This window comes from Enhydra lutris, unplaced genomic scaffold (genome assembly GCF_002288905.1).
Source record: "Enhydra lutris kenyoni isolate GAN:26980312 unplaced genomic scaffold, ASM228890v2 scaffoldscaffold20, whole genome shotgun sequence".
Classification (NCBI taxonomy): Eukaryota; Metazoa; Chordata; class Mammalia; order Carnivora; family Mustelidae; genus Enhydra; species Enhydra lutris.
This window is the reverse complement of record NW_019154104.1, coordinates 18,533,129-18,559,990: the sequence shown is the minus strand read 5'-3', so window position 1 is coordinate 18,559,990 and position 26,862 is coordinate 18,533,129. Positions and strand designations below refer to the sequence as shown.

At 46.9% G+C, this 26,862-nt stretch overlaps 1 protein-coding gene across 1 annotated transcript in view; it reads left to right on the top strand.

The window, feature by feature from the left end:
- LOC111148618 (feline leukemia virus subgroup C cellular receptor family member 2) overlaps positions 1-26,862 on the top strand; it is a 49,839-nt gene that overhangs the window by 1,042 nt on the left and 21,935 nt on the right. The window contains 1 exon segment of the mRNA XM_022505342.1: positions 26,028-26,169. Within this exon segment, the coding sequence (XP_022361050.1) occupies positions 26,028-26,169 (142 nt within the window).

The following is a 26,862-nucleotide window of genomic DNA, read 5'->3' as shown; positions in this document are numbered from 1 at the left end:
GATCGCTGTGTAAGAGAAGGGCAGGGGAACAGAAGGAGGAGACCTAGTCTTTGACTGACAGTTCCTCCTCCCCCAGCAGGAAGCATGCTTCTGGAACGTCCTTGGGTTTATGATCCTCCTGACCCCGCAGTCCGCGGCTTAAACCTGGGATTTCAGGAAAGCTATTCTTCCTCAGGGAGCAGCCCGTGGGCATCAGGTTATTCTGGGGTTGTCAGAATTTGATGGGTATTTTTAGCCGGACCCACTGGCTTTCCTAGAGCACAGAATCTCCTGTACTAACGTACAGTCACAGAGTGCTGGCTTGGTGGTGCTTGGCCCTGTGCTGACCGTCTTTTATACACACCTGAAGCCAGGACAGTGGAAACGGTGCTCTGGGACACACTGCTTTCCTGGGGGTTAGAGCCAAGCCTAGCAGGAGGGAATAGAAGTCTCACCCTGAATTTCTAAGGCCTAGAAACCTTTTTGGAAAGGCGTGGAGAGCTCCTATCTCAATCCCTTTTCTTTCCTTCTTTTTGGAAGGAAGATCTCAAATTCTTTGCATCTCAGTGAGGTTATGATCCAAAATGCTGGGCATATTATGACTGCCTTCTCTAAATATTTGAAGCAAGTATTTATAGGGTTCTGCCTCCGGGTCCCACTTCTTCCCAAGCACCTGCCATTGTTTCCATTTTATTTTATTTAACAGATGACCAGTAACCCTTAGTTCTTATAGGATTTTTTCCCTTATAGGAGAGTAAAGCTGGGAGGTGAAGGGCAGGACCTAACCCAGCCTCCCAAGGGTTAAATCTCTGTCTGAGCAGCAGAACAGGATTCATATGAGGTCACTGCAGTCTCAAACCCATTGTTTGGGGAGAGCAGGTTGGCTAAGTGGGAGAAGCCCCTCCCCGGTGGCCAGGCGAGATCAGAGAATTCAAAAATTTTTTTTTTATAAATCATAAAGCATCAACTAATAGATTTTCAGACTCCTCCTCACACACCTGTGAGGGAACTTGACACCAGATAAATCTTTAAAATTTAATAATACTATTTACTCATTCCCCACCCCCCAATCCCCACCAAGGTCAGGAAATGCTAAGAATTTTACTTTTTTTTTTTTTAATATTTTATTTATTTATTGACAGATCACAAGTAGGCAGAGAGGCAGGCAGAGAGAGAGGAGGAAGCAGGCTCCCCACTGAGCAGAGAGCCCGATGCGGGGCTCGATCCCAGGACCCTGGGATCATGACCTGAGCCGAAGGCAGAGGCCTTAACCCACTGAGCCACCCAGGTGCCCCGAATTTTACATTTAAAAAACACTCTGACAGACTATATTTGTAGCACAGAGCCATCTACTCAATTTGATCTTTTCGGCTTAACCCTAAAAAAATGTATGAAAAACTGAGTTGTTTGTGCTTCCTCCCCTAGGGATGACGATCTGTGTTTGGTGCTTGGCATGTGGTTTTTTTTTTTTTTTTTTAAGATTTTATTTATTTGACAGAGAGAGATCACAAGTAGGCAGAGAGGGAAGCAGAGAGAGAGAGAGAGGAGGAAGCAGGCTCCCTGCTGAGCAGGGAGCCTGATGCGGGACTCGATCCCAGAACTGTGAGACCATGACCTGAGCTGAAGGCAGAGGCTTAACCCACTGAGCCACCCAGGCGCCCTGCATGTGTTTTATTTAACCTTTCTTTCTGAGGAAAGCAGGGCTGAATGGAGTACTAGAGTGGTAGGTAGTGAGAGCTTTGTCGCTTAGAAAAAAAGACTCCCCAGAGTTGTCTAAACAGACTTCGGATGGTATTCCGCACTCTAATTCTTCTGGGCCTGTGAACCTCACACCGATCTGCTAAACTCTGTACCCTGGTAATTCTGAGCCTCCCTCTTCTAGTGCCTCCAACCACTCCACACGTGCACCAGCCCTGCTGGCATCAAATTCATCATTCATTCATTCATTCATTCAACAAGCATTCACCTAGTGCCTCCGGGTTTGCCAGGCACTGGGCTAGGCCCACAAAGATAATCCCTGCCTTTGCAGAGTTCCCATACAGGATTTTAAAATTGTTCCAGGCACTAGGATTCTGATAAACAATCAAGTAAACAAAAGCGAGATCAGCATATAAAGGATTTATTTTCAGTTCTCCAGGAGAATTTTAATATCTTCTTTGCCTAACTGCTTAGAGGAAATTGAAGGGGAAGGAAGCCAATGTCTATCAAACACCTATTATGTGCAAGGCATTTCTCGTCTGTTATTTATTTTTTCAACTCTGTGAGGTAGGTGGAATTTGTCCCTGTTGTTACGGGTGAGAAAATTGAGACCCAGATAATTGGAGGAAACTTATCTGGGGTCCTACAGCTACTAAGTGGTAGAAGGGAGATTTGATCGCGACTCCACCTCCAAAATCCCGTGTCGGTACGCCAGTGCTGAGTTGTCATGTGGATAAAGCATATGTTTTTTAGTTTTTAAATTAAATTTTTAAATTAATTTTTTATTTTTTTCATTCATTAATTTTTTTTTTAAAGTGGAGCCCAAGGCAGGGCTTGAACTCATGACCCTGAGATCAAGACCTGAGCTGAGATCAAGAGTCGGACCCTTAATTGACTGAGCCACCCAGGTGCCCCTAAAGCCTATATTTTTACGAAGGGGGAGGTCAGGATTGTGAGGGTGCAATTTCGCCCCTTGTGTCTGGTTGGTGGAGGTGATAAAGTTTCTAGCAGTTTTCTCCAGAATCAGAGAGCCTCTCCACCTGTCTTCTGTTTTGAAGGGCTAGGCGTTAGTATCACCTCCCCACCTACCCTGTTCTAAACTGCTGAAGGGCAGATTCTGCCTCTAGGAGCCTAGCAGGAGTCACAAGCAGGTGGGGCTCTCTGGCAAGAAGAAACCAGCGAGTCCTCAGCGGGGCTGAGAGACGGAAGGAATGCTAGAATTGCAACAGAGCCTCTTCCCTTTGGCTCTGGCCATTTGCACAGGTGGTGACACCTGGCATCTGGCAACACTTGTTCCATTGCTTCCGGGGAAATGACCCACGTGGGGGTTCCAGGGACGTGAATGATGTTATAGCAGAAGGATTGGAAGAAAGCCCCTTCTTAGAGTCTGGTGGTAGCTTGGTGGCACTGGACGTTAGAGAGGTGGGATCTCGAAGGGGCCGAGTCAGTGCCAGCCCCAAGAAGGAATTTACAGCACCGAGATGGCAGAGGGACTTCCTCAAGGACCCTTGGGCAGCTGAGAGCCCAGTGCCTACCAGAAAGAGAATAGGAGAGAATGTTTGCTTTTCGGGTTGCGAAAAATATCAGAGTCCCCCCTTTCCTGGTTTCACTTTCCATGGTTTTAGTCCCCTGCGGTCAACCTGGAAACAGATGGTCCTCCTCCTGACCTACAGGAGGGTCATCTTACACGATGTCACAATGCCACATCATTCCCCTCGCTTCGTCTCATCACACAGGCGTGTTAGCCTGGCACATCATTGTAAGAAGGGTGAGCAGAGTACAATAAGACAGAGAGAGAGGCGACATTCATGTGTTTTCATTACAATGTATTGTTACAGCGGTTCTAGTTTATTGCTAGTTATTGCTAATCTCTTACGTTGCCTCACTGACAACTGAACTTTACCATGGTTAGAGGTAGGTATAGAGAAACACGTCATGCAGACAGGGTTCAGTACTATCTGCAGTTTGAGGCACCCTATGGGGGGTCTGGGAATACAGACCCCGTGGATAAGGATGGACTTAGCAGTCTGGTGCAGTCACATTCCAGAATCGGGCATGTAGCGGCCACGCCGTTTGGGCTTTTGGAAATAGTACCGCCCAATAGAAACATACGGCAAGCCACGTGTACAACTAAATTTTCCTACTAACTACATTAAAAATAGGTGAAATGTTGATTTTTTTAAATAGAAAGAGCAGGTGAAACTGGTTTTACTAGGATATTTTATTTAATTCGGTATATCCAAAATAGTCTTTCAACATATAATCAATATAACAAAATCACTAATAAGCTATTTTCCATTCTTTTTTCATACTGAGTCTTCGAAAATCGGCGTGTATTTGACACTTAGAGCCTCGCCACATTTCCCAGGAATGGGTTCAATAACCAGGTTGGACAGTGCAGATCTAAAACAATGATGCCATTTAGGGGTTGGGGGGGGAATATCCTTGACTCTCTTAGGGGCCCTGGTTTGGTCTAAAAATTAAACTGATGGAGACAGGTTATCAGGAGAAAATCATCCAAGTTTATTTAGTATAAGTATTACATGATGTGGGAGCCTTCCTAAGGAAATGAAGAAACACTCAGACCTGTGCGGTTTCAGGCCAAGTTTGATGAAAAGTGCATCATCATAGAGGAATATGTAGGTTAGGAGTGTAATGTTAGTGTAGTGAACCGGAGGAAGCTGGGCAAGGCCTACTTGTTATGCTTCTCCTTGGTATCCTTCTGTCTTCAGAGGTAGGGGTGCTCCTTTGCTCCAGCTGTGGGAGGGGTAGCTCTTATAGGAGAGTTTAAGACCTGTTTCAGGGAAGAAGGGTGAGGAGGAGGAGGAAGTCAGAGTGGCTTTCCTACTCTGTTTTCCGAAACTCCCTCAGCTTAAACTAATCTGGGTGCCATAATTTGGAGGAGCGTGTCCTGACCCACATCATATCTAAGTGTTTGGAAATAGGTTCTGGCAGATAAAGATGGACCCTAGGAATCAAAGTCTAGCCTTGAGGACGTGGAGTTTGCTGGCTGGCTGATTGAGTGGTAATACCAGAGAGGCTGGGTGTTTGAGACTGACTAAGGGGTCAGGGTCATGAGGTGGGTGGTCAGCCCACTCTTGTTCCCAGATCACGGTCATTTGCCATGGAGATGTGTTAAAGTCTAAGCTTACCGTTCTGGATTTTCTAATGTCAGAGGCCTTTCAAGGTCTCATTGAAGTTGGGGGAGGTGAAGGCAAACTCATGTTCTCTTCTGGTCATTGTTCTTGTTACTTAAAGCACACAGAGTGCCTGCCCACGTGGCTGACCACTCCTGGCCTCCCCTTATGCACTAGAAGACAGGAATAGTCCAGGGCTGGGAGGGCAGAAGGAGGCTAGAGGTGACTGACATGCAGTGGCGGGTGGGGGGTGGTGGTGGCTGGGACCACACCCTCCTGGGGGCCAGCCAGGTCTTATAAACGACAGTCAAAATGACAGTGGGGTGTGATGGGGTCATGGCAAACTTGAGAGTCCATTTCCCATCTAAAGACAGCAGCTGCATCAGCTCCCGCCAACTGTTGGTATACAAAGCATGGCCCAGTGTTGCCAGATCTCTTTTTTTTTTCTTTAGGGAGAAACCAGAGATCCCAGATTTTTAGATAAAGTCTGTTTTTATTATGATGATGATGATGATTATGGTAAAAGAGACATAATGTTTATCATTTTAACCATTCATAAGTGTACGATTCAATGGCATTAACTAGTTTTACAATGTTATGGAAGCACTACCACTATCTATTCCCAAAACGTCTTCATATACCCTCCACCACTGCGTGCCCATCAAATAATAACTCCTCCTGTCCCCCTCCCTCCAGCCCCTAGTGACCTCTGTTCTACTCTGTTTCTGTGAATTTGCCTTGGCTAGGTACGTCACGTAAGTGGAATCATACACCGTTTGTCTCTCTGGGTCTGGCTTATGAAATCTATTAAGTGCTGATAACTAATTCATAGGTGTGTGTGTTTAGTTATATTCCATCTTTTGAAACTGTGGATCAGATAAAACTTGAGTTTGAGGCTTCTGGGGAACATATAGTGGAAGGGAATGCCCAGTCTCCTTTGTCTGTCGGGACGCCCTTGCCAAAGACGCAGGCGAGCAGAATGAGCTCCGAGGCGAGCTGCTCTGGGGAGAAATCCAGACCCGTGTTCCCAGCCAAAAATGGCGATCACCCTAGGGGCTGGGTAAAAATACAGATGCCTGGGCCCTGAGGTGGACTTCCTTACCTGGACACTCTAGGGCTGGGGCCGGGGCTCCTATCTCTTCACCTGGCTTCCCAGGTGAGACTAGTGGTCGGTTTTTGAAATCACTAGGAGGAGAGAGCAGCAGGCTATGGGAAGGCAGCCTCTCGCTTGGAGCCACATTGTTGTCATGAGAGATTTATTACATGTTTGCTGAATGCTGGTCTGGTGGGCTCGAGGAAGCAATGGGGAGCTCAGCCATTCAGCCTCCAGATTGAGGGAAGAGGCTGGGCTGGGGTAGGGCTCATAATTTGGATTCATTTAAGGTTTTAAAAATATACTCCCACCCCGGGTGTGGGGGGCACACCCTGGTGGAGTGTGAGGTGGAACCAAACTTATGCGCCCTCCTCTTCATTTTGTTTCTTTAACCTTCAGCTCAGGGCACTGGAGGAGGCTTGGGTTGGCCTGGCGTGACTTCTGTCTTGTCTTTGTTCCTTTGGTGGCATTGTTGCAAGTGCCTGGCAATTCCATGGAATCAAGTCTGAGTCTTCGAGTTAGCATGCTCAGACCCCGGCTCCTCACCATTTCTTTCTATCCAGTCTGTCTCTTGTTCTCTCCCAGCCTTGTCGCTCTGCTCTGACCAGCCTGGCTCCTTAATTCTCTCCTTGAAGATAGACTCACTGCTTGGGGAATAAGCCTTAGGCTTTGAAGAGTGATGTCAGCAAGATGGTGGGTCAGGAAGCTTCAGACCCTCGTCTCTCACAGAAATGTTAAGTAAACTAAAACCCAGCTAAAATCACTTCTTTATAGGAGTTCTGGAGATTAGTCAAAGATAAACAGCAACCAGGCAAACACCCAACCAAGAAAAACCCCCATTCAAAATGGTGGGAGATTTCATGGCATTTTTACTTAACTTTTCCTCCCTCCTTTCCTCCCACATGTTGTACTCCCAATAACCAGGTCCTTTCTGTAAACTGAATTTGCAACACTTTAACCTAATTGTATTTTTGTACACTAACAATGAACAATCCAAAAAAGGAAATTAAGAAAACAAAACAAACCCAGGAATAAATTTAACCAAAAAGGTGAAAGACTTATACACTGAGAACTGTGAAACATCGCTGAAAGAAATGAAAGAAGTCATAAATACATAAATACGTGAAAAAGACATCCTGTGTTTGTGGAAGACTTAATATTGTTAAGATGGAAATATTACCAAAAACAATCTACAGATTTAGTGTCATCCCCATCAAAATGCCAATGATGTTATTTGCAGAAATAGAAAAATGGAAAAAAGAAAATATCATGTGGAAATTTAAGGGACGCTGAATAGCCAAAATAATTTTGGAGGAGAACAACAAAGTTGGAGGTCTCACACTTCTTGACCCTAAAACTAATAACAAAGCTGTAGCAATCATGGTGGTATGATATTGGCAAAAAGACATAACATAGAGACCGATGGAATAGAGAGCCCAGAAGTAAACCCTCACATATGTGATCCAGTGATTTCAACAAGGGTGCCAAGGCCAATGGAAACATTTTCCTTAATATTTTTAAGAGCAGTTTTAGGTTTGCAGCAAAATTAAGTCAAAGGCACAGAGATTTCTCCCTACCCTTCTTACTGCCACTCCTCAGCACGCATAGCCTCCCCTGTTGTCAACATCCCCCACCAGAATGTTACAGTTGTTGAACCTACATTGACACATCATGACAACCAATCTTTTCAACAAATGGTGTGGAGAAAACTATAAACCACAGTGCTACATTTGTTACAATTGATGAACCTACATTGACACATGATTATCACTATTTCAACAAATGGTGTTGGTAAAACTGTAACTCTGTAAGAAGAAAACACAGGGAAAACGCTTCGTGATGTTGGATCTGGTAATGATGGCAATGATTTCTTGGTTGTGATACTAAAATCATGGGCAAAAAAAAAAAAGAGATTCATTGGACTATATCAAAATAAAACACTTCTGTGCATCAGAGGACACTGATCATTAGAGTGAAAAGGCAACTTGTGGAATGGGAGAAAACATTTTCAAATCATATATCCAGAATATATAAAGAATCCCTTTATATATTAAGGGATATATAAAGGGTTGATATCCAGAATATATAAAGAATCCCTACAGCTGAACAAAATAAAAAAACAAAAACCAAAACCAAAAAACAAAACTTATTTAAAAATGAGCAAAGGACTTGAACAGGCATTTCTCCAAAAAAGATATACAAATGGTCAGCATGCACATGAAAAGATGCTCATCATTAGGGAAATGCAAGTCAAAAACACAATGAGATACCACCTCGCACTCAATAGAATGCTATGAAAGAAAAAAGAAGTGTAGACAAGCTTGTGGAGAAATTGGAACCCTTGTGCATTGCTGATGGGAATGTAAAATGGTGCAGTCATCTAGAAGACAGTATGGCAGTTCCTCAGAAAACTAAAACTATGATTACCATATAATCCAGCAATTCTGCTCCTGGCTATTTATCCAAAAGAACTGAAAGCAGGAAGTTAAACCTGATATTTGAATGCCTGTTTTTACAGCAACATTGTTCACAATAGCCATAAAGGTGAAAGTAACCTAAGTGTCCCTCTACAGATAAACGGGTAAACAAAATGTGATATACATATAAAATGAAATATTATTCATCCGTGAAAAGAAATTCTGACCCTGCTCCACATGGATCAGCCTTGAAGACATTATGGTAGATGGAATAGGGTAGTCCGCCAAAGGAGAGATACTACGTGATCCCACTTATATGAGGTATTGATGTGTATTTTTTCCTGACACCAACCAATTCTCCAATTCTCTGCCACCAACTGAGTGTCCTACAATCCAGTTTAATTCTGACACTGACTACTTGGAGTTAATGCCGACCAGCCAACCCCACAAGTTCAGGGCTCGGTTCCACAAGACTGCCCCCACTTAAGATGCCAACTCCAAGTCTTGGGGGCCAGCCAAACTTCTCACTCACTGGTTATATATTGAGGGTTCCCATGACCCCTACTCAGGTTCTATGATTGGCTAGAATGGCTCACAGAACGCAGGTAAACATTTTGTTTACTAGTAAGGTAACTTTACTCATTATTATAAAGGATACAACTCAGGAACGGCCAAGTGGAAGAGATGTGGGGGTCTCTCTGGGCCTGCCACCCTGCCTCCCCACCCTGATGTCATGTGTTTTGACCAGAAAGCTCACCGAATTTCCTTGCTCATGTGTTTTTATAGAGCTCAATTTCTAGCTCCCCTTCCCTCTTCAGAGGTCAGGGGGGGATGAGGCTGAAAGTTCCCAAACTTGAATCACGTAATTTTCTGGAGATTAGCCCATCCTAAGGCCATTGACAGGCCGTGCTCTGAGTCACTTCAGCAGCATAAAATCAGGTGTGATGGAAAAGGGATTCTTATGAGTAACAAAAGACACTCCTACACTCACGAGATGCCAACAGCTTTCAGAACTCTGACCCAGGAACCGGGGACAAAGATCAAATATGTTCTGATGATATCACAGGTACAAAGAGTACTCAAATTCATAGAGACAGAAAGTAGGATGGCAGTTGCCAGGGACTAGGGGAGGAAATAACGGGGAGTTACTGTTTGATGAGTATAGAGTTTCAGTTTGGGAAGATGAAGAATGTTCTGGAGATGGGTAGAAGTGACGGTTGCATAGCAATATACTTCGTGCCACTAAACCATACAGTTAAAAATGGTTAAAATGGTAAGTTTCATGCTATGTGTATTTTACAAAAAAAAAAAAAAAATCCATTGCTTGTGAGGTGTTTCCTTCTGGCTGGGTGCCTGCTCACCTCCTGTCTTCAACTCATTAGTGTCTGTGCTTGGAGGAGAGCATTCTGGGCCCTCTGTGTGCTTGCTGAGTTCACTGGGACACTGGGATACTTTGTTTCCTGGTGGTTTGTGTTTCCCCCTCTTCCTTATCTTTTCTCCTGTCCTTCCCCCCCCCCCCCCCCCCCCCCCCCCCTTTTTCAGCTACACGGGAAACTTATCAGAGGGCTGGAAATTTGACTAATAAACCTCTCCCATATCTCAGAGCAGGGCTCTGGGTGTAAAAGGTGCTGACAGATGGACAGACAGATTAATACACAGGAATTAAGGTGACTACCTAGTTGAGAGCTCAGGTCATTGGAGGAAGGAACTGTCATACCTGGATTTGTCTTTCTGATGTGATTCAGTCTTGTTCCTTCAATGGAAAGAGCTATGCAGTCCTTACTGTGTGCCTTGAACCATGCCAGACCCAGGGTGGTTGAGAACACCATCGTTAGCTCTGCTGTGTTCCTTCAGACAAGTCCATTAGGTTTTCTACGTTTTGATTTCTTCTTTTGTAAGCGGGAGAAAATAGTGGCTATTGCAGAAGGTAAAGGAGAGGATTAAGTGAGACATAATGGAGGGCTCTCAGCTGGCAGAATTTGTCTGATAAAAAGGTGCTAAAGGAAGAACAGATGTTATCAGTACTACCATCAATAAACACAATTGCTCCTTTGCACAGGGGGCTCCTGATCTAGAAGGAGAGGCCAACACTGAAAGGCTCATGATACCACCATGTATGTTCATGGGATCTTACAGGTCACAGCACATGGGAGGACATTATCCCAGTATGAGCATAATGGGGAGCAACCAGGACAGCTCCCCTGAGGAGGTGATTTTTATGAGCTGATTTTTCATGAGTGGAGTGACCAGGGGTTGGGTGATTAGGGAGGGTGGGCCATTCTGGGAAGTGTCCAGGCAGTATCACAATGGGGACTTGTCCCACTTGAAAGCCGCTCAACTGGACAGCTATATGCAGAGGTGGTGTTTCTTTCCCAGTGCGTGGTGATGACACCTGTTTTCTGTGATGAAGACTTTCAAGTCTCTGGGATAACACAGATGCTGTGTTATCATCAGTCCTTCATCTCACAATCCTAAGGTTAGGTGGACACAGCTGGTTTCTACTGCCTGGTTCTTGAGCTTCTTCCAGCAATGCTGTTAACAGGATATCCTTTCCTTGACTTAGACTACACCCCCCCATCCCTAACATCAAACAGCCCTGAGTGGATTGCAGGATAAGGACTGGAACCCCATCAAGCGTGATAAAAAACTGTGTGGTTCATGTGACAGCCGGTGTCTCCTCTTCTTTCTTTGTTCTCTTGTCTCCCGACTTCTACCCAGTACCATTCCTGAAGTGAACCCAATGGAGCATCTTTCTTCTCTTGGTTCTGAAGGACTTTTTTCTTTACTGAGTGTTTCCGAGGGGGGGAAGCCTTCCTGCAGGCTCAAGCTGTCCACCTTGATTCTTCTGCTTTCTGACCTCGTTGCAGGCATCTTTCCTTTTTTATGCTGTGCAAAAACATGAGCTCAGCTTCTCAGCACCACGCGGTTCAAGACGAGGCCTTGCTCGGGCATGCGGGCAGATGATAGAAGTGCCATCGGGGTGCTGCTGGGGAGATGGGAGGTGCACTGGGCTCTCCTTGCCTGCCATCTTCTTGCAATCTGTGTGTCTCAGAACCTCATAATGGAGCAGTGTTTGCTTTGGAGCCTGATTCCTTCTCTAGAGCGGAGGTGAACACAAGTCCCTTTCGTTTCCAGGAGACCGCTTTTGATTGGCCAGCTCTGCTGGCTCCCGAGGAGGTTGTGTGGGGGGTGAGAGGACACAATGATGGAGCCAATTTAGGAGTTGGGTTTTTTTTCCCCCTCCTTTTTCCCCTTCTCCTCTCCCCTGGAAATGCGTGCTTTCTGCCCCAAATTACTGTGTTGGCAAGGCTGGGTCTCCTCTGATGGCTCTGGAGACCGCTCTCTGTACACAAGGCCAACTGTGGTGTCCGTCTATTCCGAGAAGTGGGCGAGGCCCATTCCAATGGGCTGTTTGTTCGGGGGTGGTGGCTGCCCTGTGAAGCGATCTGTGCCTCCTCAGACCTTTGCCCTGGGCTTCTAGTTCAGTGGAACTAGAATGTCTGTGGAACCACTCAGTGAGCTCGCTCGGAGGACCGTTTCCTCTCTCCCGAGGAGCTCGGCGGGCATACAGATCCCTCTCTCTCCCCCCACCCCTGTCTAGGACGCACAGGGAAGATAGCCCTGGAGAACAGTCTCTTGACTTCTTGCACTGAGGGCAGCCGAGAGCCACTGCGAAGGGAGGGCCCTGCGCCTCCAGCACCAGAAGCACCTGCGGGGCTGGGGGGTGTTAAAATGCAGATTCCTAGGCACCAAGCAGACCCAGGGAATCAGTGTCTCGGGGTGGGGCTTGGGAATCTGTGTTTTTGATCCTCTGTTAGGGATTCTGACACTCTCTGAAGTTCGAGAACTCCTGGGATGAAAGAGCCGTGGAGCCCGGACCCAGCGCTGCTTGCCGCTGTGTTTGGGACAACCAGCAGGACACCAGCCCTCCTCGGGCATCAGCCTTGTGATCTGTAGCAGGAAAGTCTGCCTCCCAGGGCTGTTACCAGAATTAGGTGAGGGAGCGTGTGAAGTCTCTCGGAATCAAAGAAGCCCTCCGTAAATGGTTCCTGATCCCACACCCGCCTGCTCCCTCCGTACCACACTCTGCAGCGTCTTTCGATTTCAGTCACTTTCCTTCATCTCTGCTGCCATCCCTGAAGTTTAGGCTGGCAGATGCCCCTCCCCAGGTCCATACGGGGCTGAAGCAGCCCACACCCCATGTCCACTCTCTCAGCCTCTCAGCGGTGAGCTGGTTGGGGCCAGCAGTCATCACCCTCCTGCAGAGAGGTCACTCCCCGCCCCCCCACCGCTTGCTTGTAACACACCGACCAGAAGAGGCCACGCCTGGCACATAGCAGCGACTGAGACTCTCTGGATGGGAAGGGGAATGTCTGGTGCTCTGGCTTTTTTACGCTTTAGCCGTGGGACCTTATCTTCTCATCACTGAGGGAAGATTTCCAGAGCATTTTCTGTGATTATCGTCTCATACCCTGTCAGCTATAGCCTCAGGAGGAGAGGAGTGGGGGTGAGGGAAGAATGTGGCTTGACTCAACTCTCTGACTAATCTTTTCCACCTTTTCTCTGTAACTAGGCCCCAGGAGAAAATCCCCTCCACCTAGAGCCTCAGTTCCTGAAGCCTTGGAAGCAAGTGGTCAGGAAAGGCAGCAGGTGGTGATAAAGCCTCCCTTCCGGGCTGCCTGAGGGGGGCAGGACCGGGAAAGATCAAGGCTCTCCGGTTTCTGGAGCAGCTTCCTGGAAACCCTCCCCACCCCTATGTCCTGAGTGTCACTGGAGTATCACTGTCCCTGTCCCAAGGGATAGTCTCAGCCCCTGGCCTGCCATGTGGCCTTGAGGCAGGCATCTCAACAGCCCTCCCTGTTGGTGGAGCAAAACTGTCCTTGCCAGTGTTTGCTTCTCAGGCTGTTGTGGGGGGAAGATGAAGTCGTGTTCCCAGAGCCCAGATCACTGGCCAGAGGTTTGTTTCGAGGGACCGAAGGAAACGTTGATGTTCTCTCCTCCCATCGGACTGCTTTCTGATTCCCTGTCCAGAAAGAACTTTGATAAGAGGTGCTGGGTAAATGTGTTTGCCATTTTATGATGACCCAAACACGTTCCTCAGTTCTACCACAAACGCCCTGCAAAGGAGTCCATCAGGCCCTGGGTCATCTGGAGTCTCAGACCACGTCTTCCAGGCACATGTGGCTGGTTGGTGCCTTGTCGCGGCTCAGCGAGGTTCTGTGGGAAGACAGCGGGGCCGGAAACGGGACCATCAGAAGTCCCAATATTTACTTCACTGCTCTGAACTCAGCAAGTTGCTTAGATTCAGTTAGGGAATGGGGAACACAGCATGTGCCTCCCAGAGCAGTGTCATTTCACCTGGACTTTGGGCATCCTGCTGTTGACCTTGACCTCACTGGGTTGCCTTGCTGCTCAGGTTATATGCTCTGCAAACCTAGGCTCTTAAGTGCCTTTAAGGAAAAAATGACTCTGGATTTGCTCAGTGACACTCAAGGAATAAAACGTTGGACATGCGTAAAGCGCACGTCCTGTTGCCTTTGTGAAGTGCGATGTTGGAATGCACTTGGCTCGAGGACGGCAGCCTCTGTCTGCAGAGCTTGGCATTCTTGCCCTTTAGAATCTGCTCTTCGTTTCCGAAAGCTCTCTGGTCATTCTGGCTGTAGGAGCCTGTCCCAGAGTTTCCGGGTTCTGGAGTCTTCCTGCTAATTTGAGCCTCTTGGCCTGACCCATTCTGCAGCTCCAGGAATCCTGCAGAACATTCTGATTCTTTTTGATGGCCAGAAGGGGCTTTTGCCAAGCACAAAGCAGCTTTTCAATCTATATGTGCCCAGGACGGCTCCTTTCTTCAGTGAAGGTGGGTATCCATGGTGGCACAGCACAGAGCCAATTTGGTCTTCACGGAGGACACGGGGCCCAGAGTGAGGAGCTTTCTTTTGAGGGCGTGGTGATGTTGGCCTTACCCTATTTCCACCCAGGCCCTTTACAGTTAGTGGCAGTGATAAGTGCTAACAGACAGGGACTGGTGGGGCTTGGGCTGTCCTTGTGAGGACATTGTCTTTTTTCTTTCCAGAGTTCCTTCCTTCTCAGAAAAGAGGCTACCCCATTATCTGCCCCAGGAATGGCTAGTCCTGCATTCTCATGCTGCTACCCCAAAACCCATGGCCTTTTGAAGGGTGCTCCCGCCTTGGGCCACATCTCTGTCCCTTGCAAATAACCCACACAGTCCCCTGGCCATCCTCTCTGTCTTCTTGAATCCTTGTTCTGGATTTCATTCCATCCAGCCAGCCGCCCCACATCCCCCTGGTTGATAGCAGGTAATGTGACTAATGGGAGCCAGGGAATAAAGGCTCTCATCCTCTTGGCCGGTCCATCTCAGGAAGGAGAGATAGCAGCCTCGGGTTAGAGGTCACACACTGTGCTTCTAGAACTCAGTGCTCTCAGGAGCTATGGTTTTTTTTTTTTTTTTTTTGAGACAGTGCAGCACAACTGTCATTTTTGTATTGCACAAATGTTTAGTGAGCATGTACTTTGTTCTGAGCAGCAGTCTGAGTGCTAAGCATGAAGCAATGAATGAGAAAGAAAAGGTCCCTAAGTTCACATTTAAGAGAAGAGAGATGAAACTGTAAGGCAGCGAGTAATGGAGTGACTAATGGTGGAAATATCAGGTCAAGGAGGAGGGGAGGCATCTTCAGAGCAGGATTTTGGGAGATGTTCTTGTGTAAGTAGGTCCCTGAGTATCTCCCTAGATCACAGAGCCAGATCTGATGGTGCTGCTTCCTTGGGGCGGGGTTAGCTATGGGTGGCAGAGATTTCTTTCTCTTTCTAGATTTCACCTCAGGATCACGAGGCAGGGTTAGTTAACTTGTGCAGTTGACTTCACAAGCTAGGAAAAAGCAGCTTTGGAACCACCCTGTCTGTTTCTGGTGGCACACCCTGCAGGAAGAGGAACTGGGTCTTTCCATGGCAACCCACAAAACAATAATTCTTCCAGGGCCTGCCCCGTGAGTAATCACCTGGGTCCGAACTTCACCCTTGAAATCAGAAGGGGAGGACTGTTACTCAGAAAGTCCAATCAGACTTTGAAGAAATGTGGGAGGGATAGAAACATTTCTTGTCACATGAACTCCTTTTAGGGATAACAGCATGGGACACTGCATGTGTTTGGGCTGTTTCCACCATCTGTACCCAGGACAGCAGGACTGATCCGTTGGCTACTATGTACGGGCTTCTGGGGCAGAGTTGGTGCAAAGTCCCAAAGCCTTTGAATAGAGCTAAGCACGTTGCCCACTTCTAGGGCGGAAAACTGGGAGATAGGTCTGTGCTCCGCTGCTTTGGCTGGCCTGGTGGTTCGAAAGATGCCCCCTCGTTTTTCCTCTTTTGCAACAGAGTCATGGGGAAGTTCTGTGAGCCTGTGGTCATTGGCCCTCAGCAGTGTCAGCAGAGAGACCTTTGAGTAGTGAAGCCAGCAGCGCCACGGGCTCTTAGTGAAAAGCGAGGCAGAGGAGGCTTCACATCTGTGTTCATATAGACCTAGACTGACCCCTTTGCAGATGTCACCAGGAGGACAATTTCAAGAGGAACCCCAACCCTGAAAAGGAGGAGAGCCTCCTGAGTGGATGACTCAAGCAGAAACAGATAGGAGGTTCAGCTAAAAAAAGAAAAAGAAAGAAAGAAAGAAAGAAAGAAAGAAAGAAAGAAAGCCCTTTGTAAAAAAAAAAAATTCCCTATAGAACTCAGACCCCTCCCCTAAACCTAGCATCTTCTTTGTTTACAGCCTAGGGCACCTCTGCTCTTCAGCTACCTTGCACCCCCCCCAAAGATGAGGAGGAAACCCAGCACCAAGGCTGTAGGTCAAGATCAAGGTATATTCGATAGCTTATAAGCTTGGTGATACAAGCACTTTGTCTCCTCCCTTTCTTTTTAGTATGACCATTTGGTGCTCAATCAGTACTGAATGTAGGTTTGACGGTGGGAAGTCCCATATCCCAGTGGCTTCCATCTCGGATCTTCAGAGCCCAAATATGAGGTCTTCTCTAGGTCATTCCTCCTCACTTCTGCTTTCTTGTGGTGGTAAGCTCTCGGAATGGACCTAATTGCTGCTATACCCAACCTGTCAGCTGTAGATACTTGAGTTAGGTCTGAGCTGCACAATTCTGAGTTATCTCTTTACTTAGAAGCTGTTTCCCAAGCACCTTCTCTCCCCTTGGCATTATGCCTGGTGCCATGTGGGGAAGAGTCACAGAAGGCAATGTAAATCAGTGACCCTGAACTCAAGGTGCTAACCATCTATCTGGGGAGACAACACCACCCTACGTGGAGAAAAATCCAAAAAGCATCCCATAAGAATAAGAAATCACGTAAGGTCTAACTAAGTAGTAAACAAAACAGACAATGGCTGGAGGTACCTCTCATCTCCAACAGCTAGACCTAGAGGGAGGGGCTTGATTTACGGAATGGAGCATACAAGACGGGGAATCGTCAGGCGTTTGAAGGCACTCACTTCTGTGACAATCACCCTGCGTATTGGATTTGGAGTCGGTCTTGCTGTTAGAAGCTGAGTGGCCTTGGGCAAGTCAGAGATGTTTTGTCATCTATAAAAACCAAGTTCAACACAACGATGCCAACTTCAGGTGGTTGCCATGGGGATTAAATGAAATAACGTGAAAAAATCACTTAGCGCACTGCCTAGCACGTAGTAGGTGCTCGTTATGCATCAAAGCTCTTCCTTTCAGTTTCGCTAACAGCCAAGACCTGCTCATTTAACCCAAGGCTTAGGGTACAGACTCTAGTCCAGATGGCCTGAGCTTGAAATCTGGCCTTATCACTTATTATTATATGACCTTGGCTAAACTACTCAAATGTCATTTCCTCAAATTTTTTCCTCCTGAATGTTTAATTTTTAAATTATTTTTTAAAAGATTTTATTTATTTTATTTGACAGAAAGAGAGAAAAAAAAGAGAGAGAGCGCACAAGTAGGCAGAGGGGCAGGCGGAGGGGGAGGGAGAAGTAGGCTCCCTGCTGAGCAGGGAGCCCAACACCGGGCTTGATCCTAGCACCCTCGGATCATGACCTGAGCCGAAGACAGGTGCTTAACTGACTGAGCCACCCAGGTGCCCCTGAACACTCAATTTTAAAATAGGGATTAAAAGATTGTGCTTGTATGTGTGTATGTGGCTTAGTAGTGCCATGGTGACTCGGGCATGTGAGCTCCACGTATCAGCTGCTATTAGTTCTTTCCCTGAGAAGCAGGCCGTCCTAATTTCTCTAGCTGCTGCTTCCTGCATTTCCCTAACCTCTTTTCCCCTAGAGGACTGAAGAAGCCCAACAGTGTCCAGGTGGTAGAAGCCCCCAGCACAGTTGTAGATTTGAGGACAGACCCTGTGAATGGGGCGGGAGCCCTAAGGAAGTCTTGGGTTGACTAGCTGTGACCACTGTGACCTTGCTTCCTCAGTTCTTAGAGACCTCCGCTTAGCCTTCTAAATCCATAAACCCTCTTGGTGAGTGATTTCCTCCTAAATCAATGAGATTGTTTTTGTTCCTGAAGGTCTGCTCCCTCCTTAATCCTGTTGGTCTTTTCAAAAGAAGCCAAAGGCTTGGATTTGGGAATTTCAAAAATACAGTCATATGAGCGGGCTTTGCAGGCACATTATTGCTTACCATGGCATTTCCTAGGAGCTGCCCGGCATTCCTAGGTGGCCCGAGGCTCACTTCTGTAATTCAGCTGGTGTTCAGCTTTCGTGTTTCAATGTCCCGGCACCCACCCCATTCTCCTTGTTTTTTTCTGGGGCATCTGCAGACTCAGTGCCAGGATGCCCCTTCTGCACCTCCCCCATAGATCCAAAGATGGCTTTCCTGCCCAGTGCCTTTCCTCTGGCCTAGTACCGTACATTTGGGACCCTGGAGCCCCTGTTTGCATCATTTTACCCAGACGTAGGTGTAAAAACAGATGTTTAAGCAACATATTGGAATGTGCTAGTGTGTGTTTCCATAGAAGCATTTTTGCCGTGTTTAAATGCCCACACCAGCACATACCGGGGATGGCCAATGAGTGTTGAAGTTACTCCTGAGTTGCACCTAATTCCCCACGTGTATGTGGTCCCAGGAGACAAAGCGTGAGTGGCGCCGTGCTGTTCATGCCGAAGACACCCGTGTCGAGCCACGCAGCCCCAGAAGTGTGTGGGCATAATTAGGTATGGGATGGAAATCAGGCTTACCGCATTTTTAGCACGTTTTGGTGTCCATAAATTCTGCATGGACTCAAATGACCTTTTGTGTAGTAACATTTCCTGACATTGGTCTGTGTAGTTGAATTTTTTTTTTTTGAAGATTTTATTTATTTAATTGACAGAGAGAGAGACAGAGACAGAGAACAAGCAGGGGGAGCAGCAGAGGGAGAGGGAGAAATGGGTTCTCTCCAGCACAGGGCTCGATCCCAGGATGCCGGGATCATGTCCTGAACCGAAGGCAGGTGCTTAACCGACTGAACCACTCAGGCACCCCTGTATAATTTAACTTTTCCTCAACTGTGGTACTCTGTGAACCTTAGCTTTGGGTTAATTTTTAGAGTGTAAGACCATTGCCAGTGTACATAGAGATGTGTAGGTTCGCACGTGTATCTCGTCACTCATGATATAAAAATACCCTCCTGGGGGTGGCGTTGGGCCATGTACTTTAAGATTGTTCATGTGGGTTGATGGGCTTTAAGCATATGAAAATCTAGATTGAACCCCAATGTATCTTTCACGTGGCTCTGATTTTAAAAGGGCCTTCAATCACGTTTTTGTTTTGCTTGGCTTGGCTTGGCTTGGTTTGGTTTTAAATAGCAAACTTTCTCTGAGAACTTGGTCTGCATTTCAATTTCCGGCAACGTCTTTCCCCAGGTCTAGGCTCGTGGCTAGTCTGGAAGGGGAGTGAGGTGTTCCTGACATGGCAATGAGCCGAAGCCTCTTCATTCAACACCTGTTTATTGAGCGAGCCCATGCTCTGTTTACCAGGCACCAGACTAGAGTCAGAAAAATGGCAGAAGACCAAGGGATTAGAGGAGTTCAGGGCAAGGAGATCTCTCCTCGCTAGGATAATCAAAGAAAACCCAGTAAAGGAGCTGATGTTGAGATGGGCTCTGAAACATTAAAAGAGGGAGCCCTTTCCAAGCAGGGAAGCTGCTTGCATAAAGGTAGAAACTAGACCACGAAGAGACTGGAATCGTGACTCGTCGAAGTCCAATCTGGCTGGAGTACCAGGGACACAGCAGGAAGTGGGCGGAGAAGGGCCTGGAAAGACAGTTGAAAGTAGGTGAAGAAAGCCAAGAACAGCAGTCTGAGGGGTTTGGACTTCCTTCCTCCCTCTGAGAGGCCTGATTCCTTGGAGGGGACCCCCCCCCCCACAGGGGCTTGGTGGCCAGCCCTGCGCTGAGGAACATGTGCCTGAGTGTGTGGCACAGGGTGGTAGAGGAGAGCCCATGGTTACCCATTCAGATCGGGCTCCAGGGAGGGCTTGGGAGGCTCGAGGACAGAGTGAGTGTGAGAGGGCAGGGTCAGGGGTGACTGAGAGAACGGAGAAAGAGCCACAAGAAGGAAGGAGTTGGAGAGGGAAGACGAGGAGAACCGGGGAGGACAGTTTGACTGCCCTAAACAGACCATGCCTTCAAAGCCTGGTAGCTTCTCACGGCCGCCATTACTGTGAGAGGGCTTAAGGGGAGAGCCGTGGCTGTAGCCATCCCTTGGTGTGAAGCTTCCTGCTGCACAGTCCACTCAAAGGAGCTCATGTAGACCCCAGAACAACTGCGAGAGCTAGACAGTGTAACTAGATAATGGTATCTTCCTTTTGTCCATTACAAAACAGGCACAAGGAGGTAAATCCACTTCCCACAGTCAGACATGTAATAGCAGGTAGAGCTGGGATTTGAACTCTGATCTCTCTGATCCCAGAGCCTGAGTCCCTAACCACTATATTAGAGTGATGATGTCTTCCAGGACTGTTGAGATTGAAAGGAGGAAAGGTGGGGATATGTTTGTTTGTTTGTTTGTTTGTTTGTTTAAAGATCTTATTTATTTGAGAGAGAGAGAGAGCATGAGAGGGGGAAGGTCAGAGGGAGAAACAGACCCCGCGCGGAGCAGGAATCCCAATGCGGGACTCGATCCTGGGACTCCGGGATCATGACCTGAGCTGAAGACAGTTGTTCAACCAAAGAGCCACCCAGGCAACCCGAGGGGTTTGTTTTTAAATATATGCAACATAGGTGTGAATTCTTTGGGAGTAAGTGAGCCCATTAGGTCAAAAGCAGACCATGTTTGAAGTAAGACAAAGACTTATCTTTGTTTTAAAGGGCTCTGTGGCAGGGAAATCTGCCCACCAAGTTAGGGGACATTTTTTACCCATGACACCAGGGTGTCAGCTCCTGGGAGCCCATAAATCCCAGAGACATGCCTGGCCCTGACCTGGTGACTGTGCCCAGGGGAAAAGAATGAGACAATGTCCCAGAAATGGCCCAACCCTGGTGTGGAGTGGGCTCATCTCTGTCTGGATGGCAGGTATGCCCCAGGGGAGGAGTGGGCAGAAGAGGGGGTTGGGCGAGTGAGAACTTGTTTGCTGAGGTGGTTGCCTTCTATCAAGAAGAGCAGTGTCCACCTTACCAATGGCCCAAGGACAGGAGGATGAGGTGCCTAGGAGCCTAGCAAAGGATTCAGATGGGGACCAGTGGTCTGTCCCTGGAATATTAGGACCAAAGACCTGATCATGGTGTTGGCACAGAGCTCCGTGCCTTTCGTGGAAGGCTCAGGGTCCTCGTTTGATGGCTTGGGTATCTTCATGGCCGCACGACATTTAGGAGGACAGCTGTGTGCCACGATTCTGACTCAGTGGTGACTCAGGGCTTTGCTAAATGCCCCATTGTGGTCAGCGATGGGGATAGTGGTTCTGTGGATCTTAGAGCCAACATAACACATGCTTGGTCCTGTGCAAAGGGATTAAATTTGGAAATCTTACCCTCTTAGAGGCAGCCTGGTGGTTTTCCAGGTTTCTTTTTGCTCTGCCAAATGCAGAGTAAGCAAGAACGACAAGGAGTGCATTACACACAGTATGGCTTTTTCCTGTTCCCCAATCCCCTCAGGCGGCGCTGGTGTGGTTTTGACCGTGACACTTGCTCTGGAAGTACTCATGACTACTGATGCTGCAACAGCATTTAGACATCACCCTTGGGTTTGCAGAAAGGGCAAAAAGAAAACAGGGTGTGAGCACTGAGTACCCCAGCCTGCCTGTTTTTCATGCTTGTGTTCATCACGTTTTTGTTAAATGCCTTCTTTGGGGTGAAGTGAACCACAGTGATGAGACTCGTGGGCTCCAGATTCAGAACGGCTCTGTGTTCAAACTTAAGCTCTCCCGCTTCCAGCTGTGTGACCTGGGGCAAGTCACTTTTCTGTACCTCCCTTTCATCGACTATAAAACTGGGACAGCAGGACACCCACACCTCTCTTTCTGGGGTTGTTTCGAGGATTGAGATCCTCCACTCCGTGCATTTTTCTGATCAGTATCACGTGCTGGGCTCTAGAGACCAATGGAAGCCCTGCCCTCCTGGTACTTACAGTCTGGTTGGGGAGACAGATGGTAATTGAATAATCATGCAAGTATAAAACTACCTGGGTGGGGCCTGACCTCAAATGAGACACTAGAGAAAGCTTCCCTGACCAAGTGCGGCTTGAGCTCAGGCCTGAAGGATGTCTGCATTGACTCCGTGAACCGGAGGAGGAAGGGCATTCTAGTCTGGTCAGAGGAAGCTGGTGCAAAATCCCTGTGGGTCCTTGGACATGAAGGTGCTTTGGACATTTTTTTAAAGAAGATTTTATGTATTTGTTAGAGAAAGCATGCATATGAGCGGGAGCAGACTCCCTCTTGAGCAGGACGCGGCACCCAGACACCCGACTTTGGATGTTTGAAAGATGGAAAGGAGGCCAGTGTGGCAGGGTTTCAGGGAGCAAATAGTTGGCCGGGGCAGATGACCCCCCGTGCAGAACTTTGTGGGTGTGCTTAGGTTAAATTAGGTTTTTACCTAATTTAAAAGCAAGGGGAAGTCCCTGCAAGGTTTTAGGTAGAGGAAGGACATAATCCAATCATATTTTGCCAGTATCACTGGCTGCAGAGTGGAAAATGTCTGCGAGCAGAGCCACGCGGAAGCTGTTAGGACACCCATGACCAAACTGTCACCCAAGTTCCCTGGATGGGTGACAAGGATTGCCTACATATGAACATACAGGTACTCAGGATGAATCCCAGATCTGTGGGATCACAGTGAGGTCAAGGCTGGTGGCCTTTTCAGGCAACCTGGGCAATCTTGCTATTAGTACTGTAGAAATGACGAGAACCTAATTCCACTTGAAAAGCAATTTTTTTTTAAAAGATTTTATTTATTTATTTGACAGAGATCACAAGGAGAGAGGCAGGCAGAGAGGGAAGCAGGTTCTCCACAGAGCAGAGAGCCCGACGCGGGGTTCGATCCCAGGACCCTGAGATCACGACCTGAGCCGAAGGCAGAGGCTTAACCCACTGAGCCACCCAGGTGCACCTGAAAAGCAATTTTTAAAGCATAAGTTCCTGTAGAGCCAAGACTGGATGGTTTGACTGTGTATTGTGTTTTTTGCCCGTGACTAATAATTTGTTGAGGATGATAAAACTAGGACAAACGCTAGGACATAAACCAATCAAACCAGTTAGCAATTATTTTTAATCATTTTCATTCACGGCCCGGGTCTTGTTTTTGTAAGTGCAGGAAAGGTGCCGGCACACTCTCTTGGGGCGGCATTCTCCCATCTCTTTGAGTTAATCTTGTACTGACTTGGGCTGCAGGTCTCTGATTTTTACCCTTGAGGTGTCCTAGAAAATTCATGACAGAACTTGAATGGGTGAGAACCTAGGCTTCCATGTTGACTAGTGTCATACCAACTTGTCACAGGAGATGGGAGGTGAGCCCAGGTTCTGGAGTCAGAACTGGTATAAGAGGGCCAGCTCTTCTGCTAGCTGTCCATGTGACCTTAGGCAGGGTGTGGACCATCAGTGTTTCTCATTTTTGTCTTTATTGTAAAATTTCTTGGGTTAAATGAAAAAGATAAATGCTGTTAGATACACAGTACATAGTAGATGCTCAAGAAATAGCCAGCCATCCTACCTTCTCCCTACCTCTTCCCCTGTAAACCTTTTTATATTCCCCTTACCCCTCTGAATCCAATGTGGTTTGTAGAAAGAACAGGGACCCTCATGGGCAGACCTGTGCGATACCGCCAGCTTTGCGTAGAGAAGATTTTTCCACCAGTGTTCATCCATCCATCTGTCCAGCTAGCCAACATGACTGAACACCTGCCAGGGGACGGACTGAGGAATTGGGAGCAGAGCAGAGCCTGTAAACTCTCACTGAACACAGATCTCGAGAAGAAGGAACAGATACATCTTGAAAAAAACAGAAGAGGCAGCAGCAGTTAACTGTCCAATCTGGATGTTTTTGTTTTCCACGCTGACCATGAAAGTACCTCCAAAGTCAATTTCCTTCTGAAGAAAGGGTACCTTGTGGCAGTGTTGCTCTCTGGCTGGGTCACCACAGGCCCCTACAGCTGACTGCCTCAGCCTGCTGTCTGGAGAAGGCTTCCATGTGGAATAGCACTCATTCAGGCCTCGTGTGTAGACAGAATGGAGCGTGGTCTCTGAGGAATCAGAGTCTGGTCTGGTGTAGAACCAGCTGGGAGGACTTCTTTCTCAAAGTAGAAGATTACTGAGTATTAGGTTTTCCTGTATCAAGGTCCTTTGGGGAATGAAAGAATCATAGAGCCTTGGATAATATCCCATATCTGCCCTCATTCTTTTTTTTTAAATTTAGTTTAATTTTTTCAGTGTTCCAAGATTCATTGTTTATGCACCACACCCAGTGCTCCATGCAATACGTGTCCTCCTTAATACCTAGGGACGTTTTGGAGTTCGGTTGAACGCCTAGATCTCCAACACCGAAGTAGTGGGAGACCAGATAGAACCTGCAGGGGGCCCTGTTTTCCAACTGTGCCCGTTGTATTTGTCCCTTTGTCTTTGGCTGGTTTTGACCCCTTAAATTCTTGGAGATCAACCCTTAAGCTAGACTTAACTCTGGCAAATCGTTGTGACCAAGGATCAGAGAAGACTCCAAGGACATGAAATATCTTCTCTTCTGGAGAAGTCTGCTCACTTGGCCCTTTCTCAGGACTCTTAGCGCTGGAGAGACCTGTCAGGCCCAGTGGGGGAGGCCCTGGCCAGAGAAGCTAGGAGATCTGTTTTCTTATCTCAAATCTGCTAGAACTCGTATGACCCTGTGTGACTCACCTCCTAGAGCTTACCTTCAATTAACTTCCACTTGACCCTCTATTAATCAGGCTGTACTAGACGATGACAAAGGAACTTTCAAAACAATAACATCCTATGATTTCAACCCACAATAACCCCATTTGTGTTATTCTTTTGTATCTTTGTTTTAAAGTCCCTGCCCCCACTAGATTATAAAGTTACTTGAAAGCGAGAATTGTGCCATATCCATTGTGGTACCTTGGTAAAATATCTAGCAGAGTACTTTTCACACAATAGATGGTTTAAAGATCTGTTTGATTTATTGATTATATATTGGCAAATTTGGAAGAACCCTATACCGAGCCTATCGATGATGACTTTTGCCACTGTTCCAGAGCTGAGAACCACCATCCTGAGTGGTTGTAACTGACAGGCTGGAAAAGCAATCAAGGTGGTCAACAGACAGGTGTAACAGACGTTGTTATAGTGTGGCATGAAACTAACTCACCCTCTACCCCGCAGTTCCTTTCAAGTGCAGTAAAGAAAAGTGGGACCTTAAAAGATTAACTCATCTTCCTTCACTTTGGGAATTTGAGGCTTGCCTGAGTTCTCAGGCTGTTTTCCGATTTCTGCCTTGGTATGTATGTGTGGCGGAAGGGCTTTCGGGAGTTACGTCACAGTAAGCCATTACTGAATCGAGGCATTTGGGAACTTGGTAATGCCCAATGTTACCTGTCAGGTCCTGGGAATTTGAACTGTGAGGCAGGTATGAGATGTTTTAATTCGCTGGTATGTGCGCATGCATGTTTATAACCAGTTTTCATGTCCCCGTGTCCTGTGTGTGTACCTTTACGTGGTGACATGTGACTTCACACTGTAGATGCTTTGTAAATTATGAGTTATTTACACAATGGAATTATTTTTTCACATGTGTGAGTGGGGTAACAATTTTAGGCTTTCATCTCCTACTGAATGCAAGTTCTTGGGGTTGTAGGGTATAGAATTCTTCTGTCAGCCAGTCTCAAAGCTCCAGGTTAATGGATTCAGTGAGATGAAAAATTCAGTGGGAAAAAAAAATCAACGTTGTTTTACTCTACTATAGAGTACATTGTTCATTAGTCTGCAGCTAGAGAAGAGCCAGCGTGCCTTGAGAACACCAACTCTAATGTTTTCCAATAGGTATCAATAGTTAGGGTGATCAGGGGTGAGTTTCAATCAATAAAAAGAGTTGAGTTGTCAATGAAATGAAAGATCTCTCTGGTGTTTTGAGAGGGGAGAACCAATCCCTGTTGGGGTTTTAAGGAGGCCTGGAAATTAGGGTTTATGTTTCTTATCAGGAGTCTCTTTAAGTTTATGCTATCATCTCTTGGCTGTTGGAAACTGTGTTTGATTGTCTCTGTCTTCTATAGCTTGGAATTGCAATTGGGTTCTTGGTCCCTCCTGTTTTGGTACCCAACATCGAAGACCAGGACGAGCTTGCCTACCACATCAGCATCATGTTTTACATAATAGCAGGCGTGGCTACTCTGCTTTTCATCTTTGTCATCATCGGTAAGGTCATTAGTAGAATGATAGGGGGGCCACGAGGCAGGGAGGTTCTGCTGACTTGGGTGGGGACCTTGTGAACATGACCTTAGAATACCACGGACATTTACAGAAAGTAGATGCCAGGCTGCTAGTCGAGGTCTTCAAATGTCTTAGCCAATAGAGTGCTAGCTGATCTTGTGTACTTTGTTAGCTGCTCAGTAAGGATTTAATTGTAATCAACTGGTTCCCCAATAAAACCTCACCAGAATTAACGGGCAGGCTGTTGATCCCTGTGATGAAACCCCACTGAGTGCTTATGATATATATCCAGGCACTGTGCTTAGCATGCCTGATCTCCTTGAATCTTGAGGGAAATTCCCATCATCAATCCCATCAACCCCTCTTTCCCACAAAGAGGAAAATGAGACTTAAGGGGAGTTAAGTAAATTATTCAAGATTAGATGTGTAGTAAGTGGCAGAGATCGTCTAGCCCTGTGTAACTCCATACTCTAAATTTCTGGAACAAAACTAAAACAGAATTGACCCACAAACACTAATATTCTTGTAGATTCATCTGAGAATACGTGGGGACCACATTTTTTGAGGCTTTTTGTTTTTTAAACCATAAGAGGAATACATGTTGGTTATGGAACAATCTGGACAATATGAAAAAGCATAAAGAAAAGAATAGCCAGGGTGCCTGGCTGGCTCAATTGG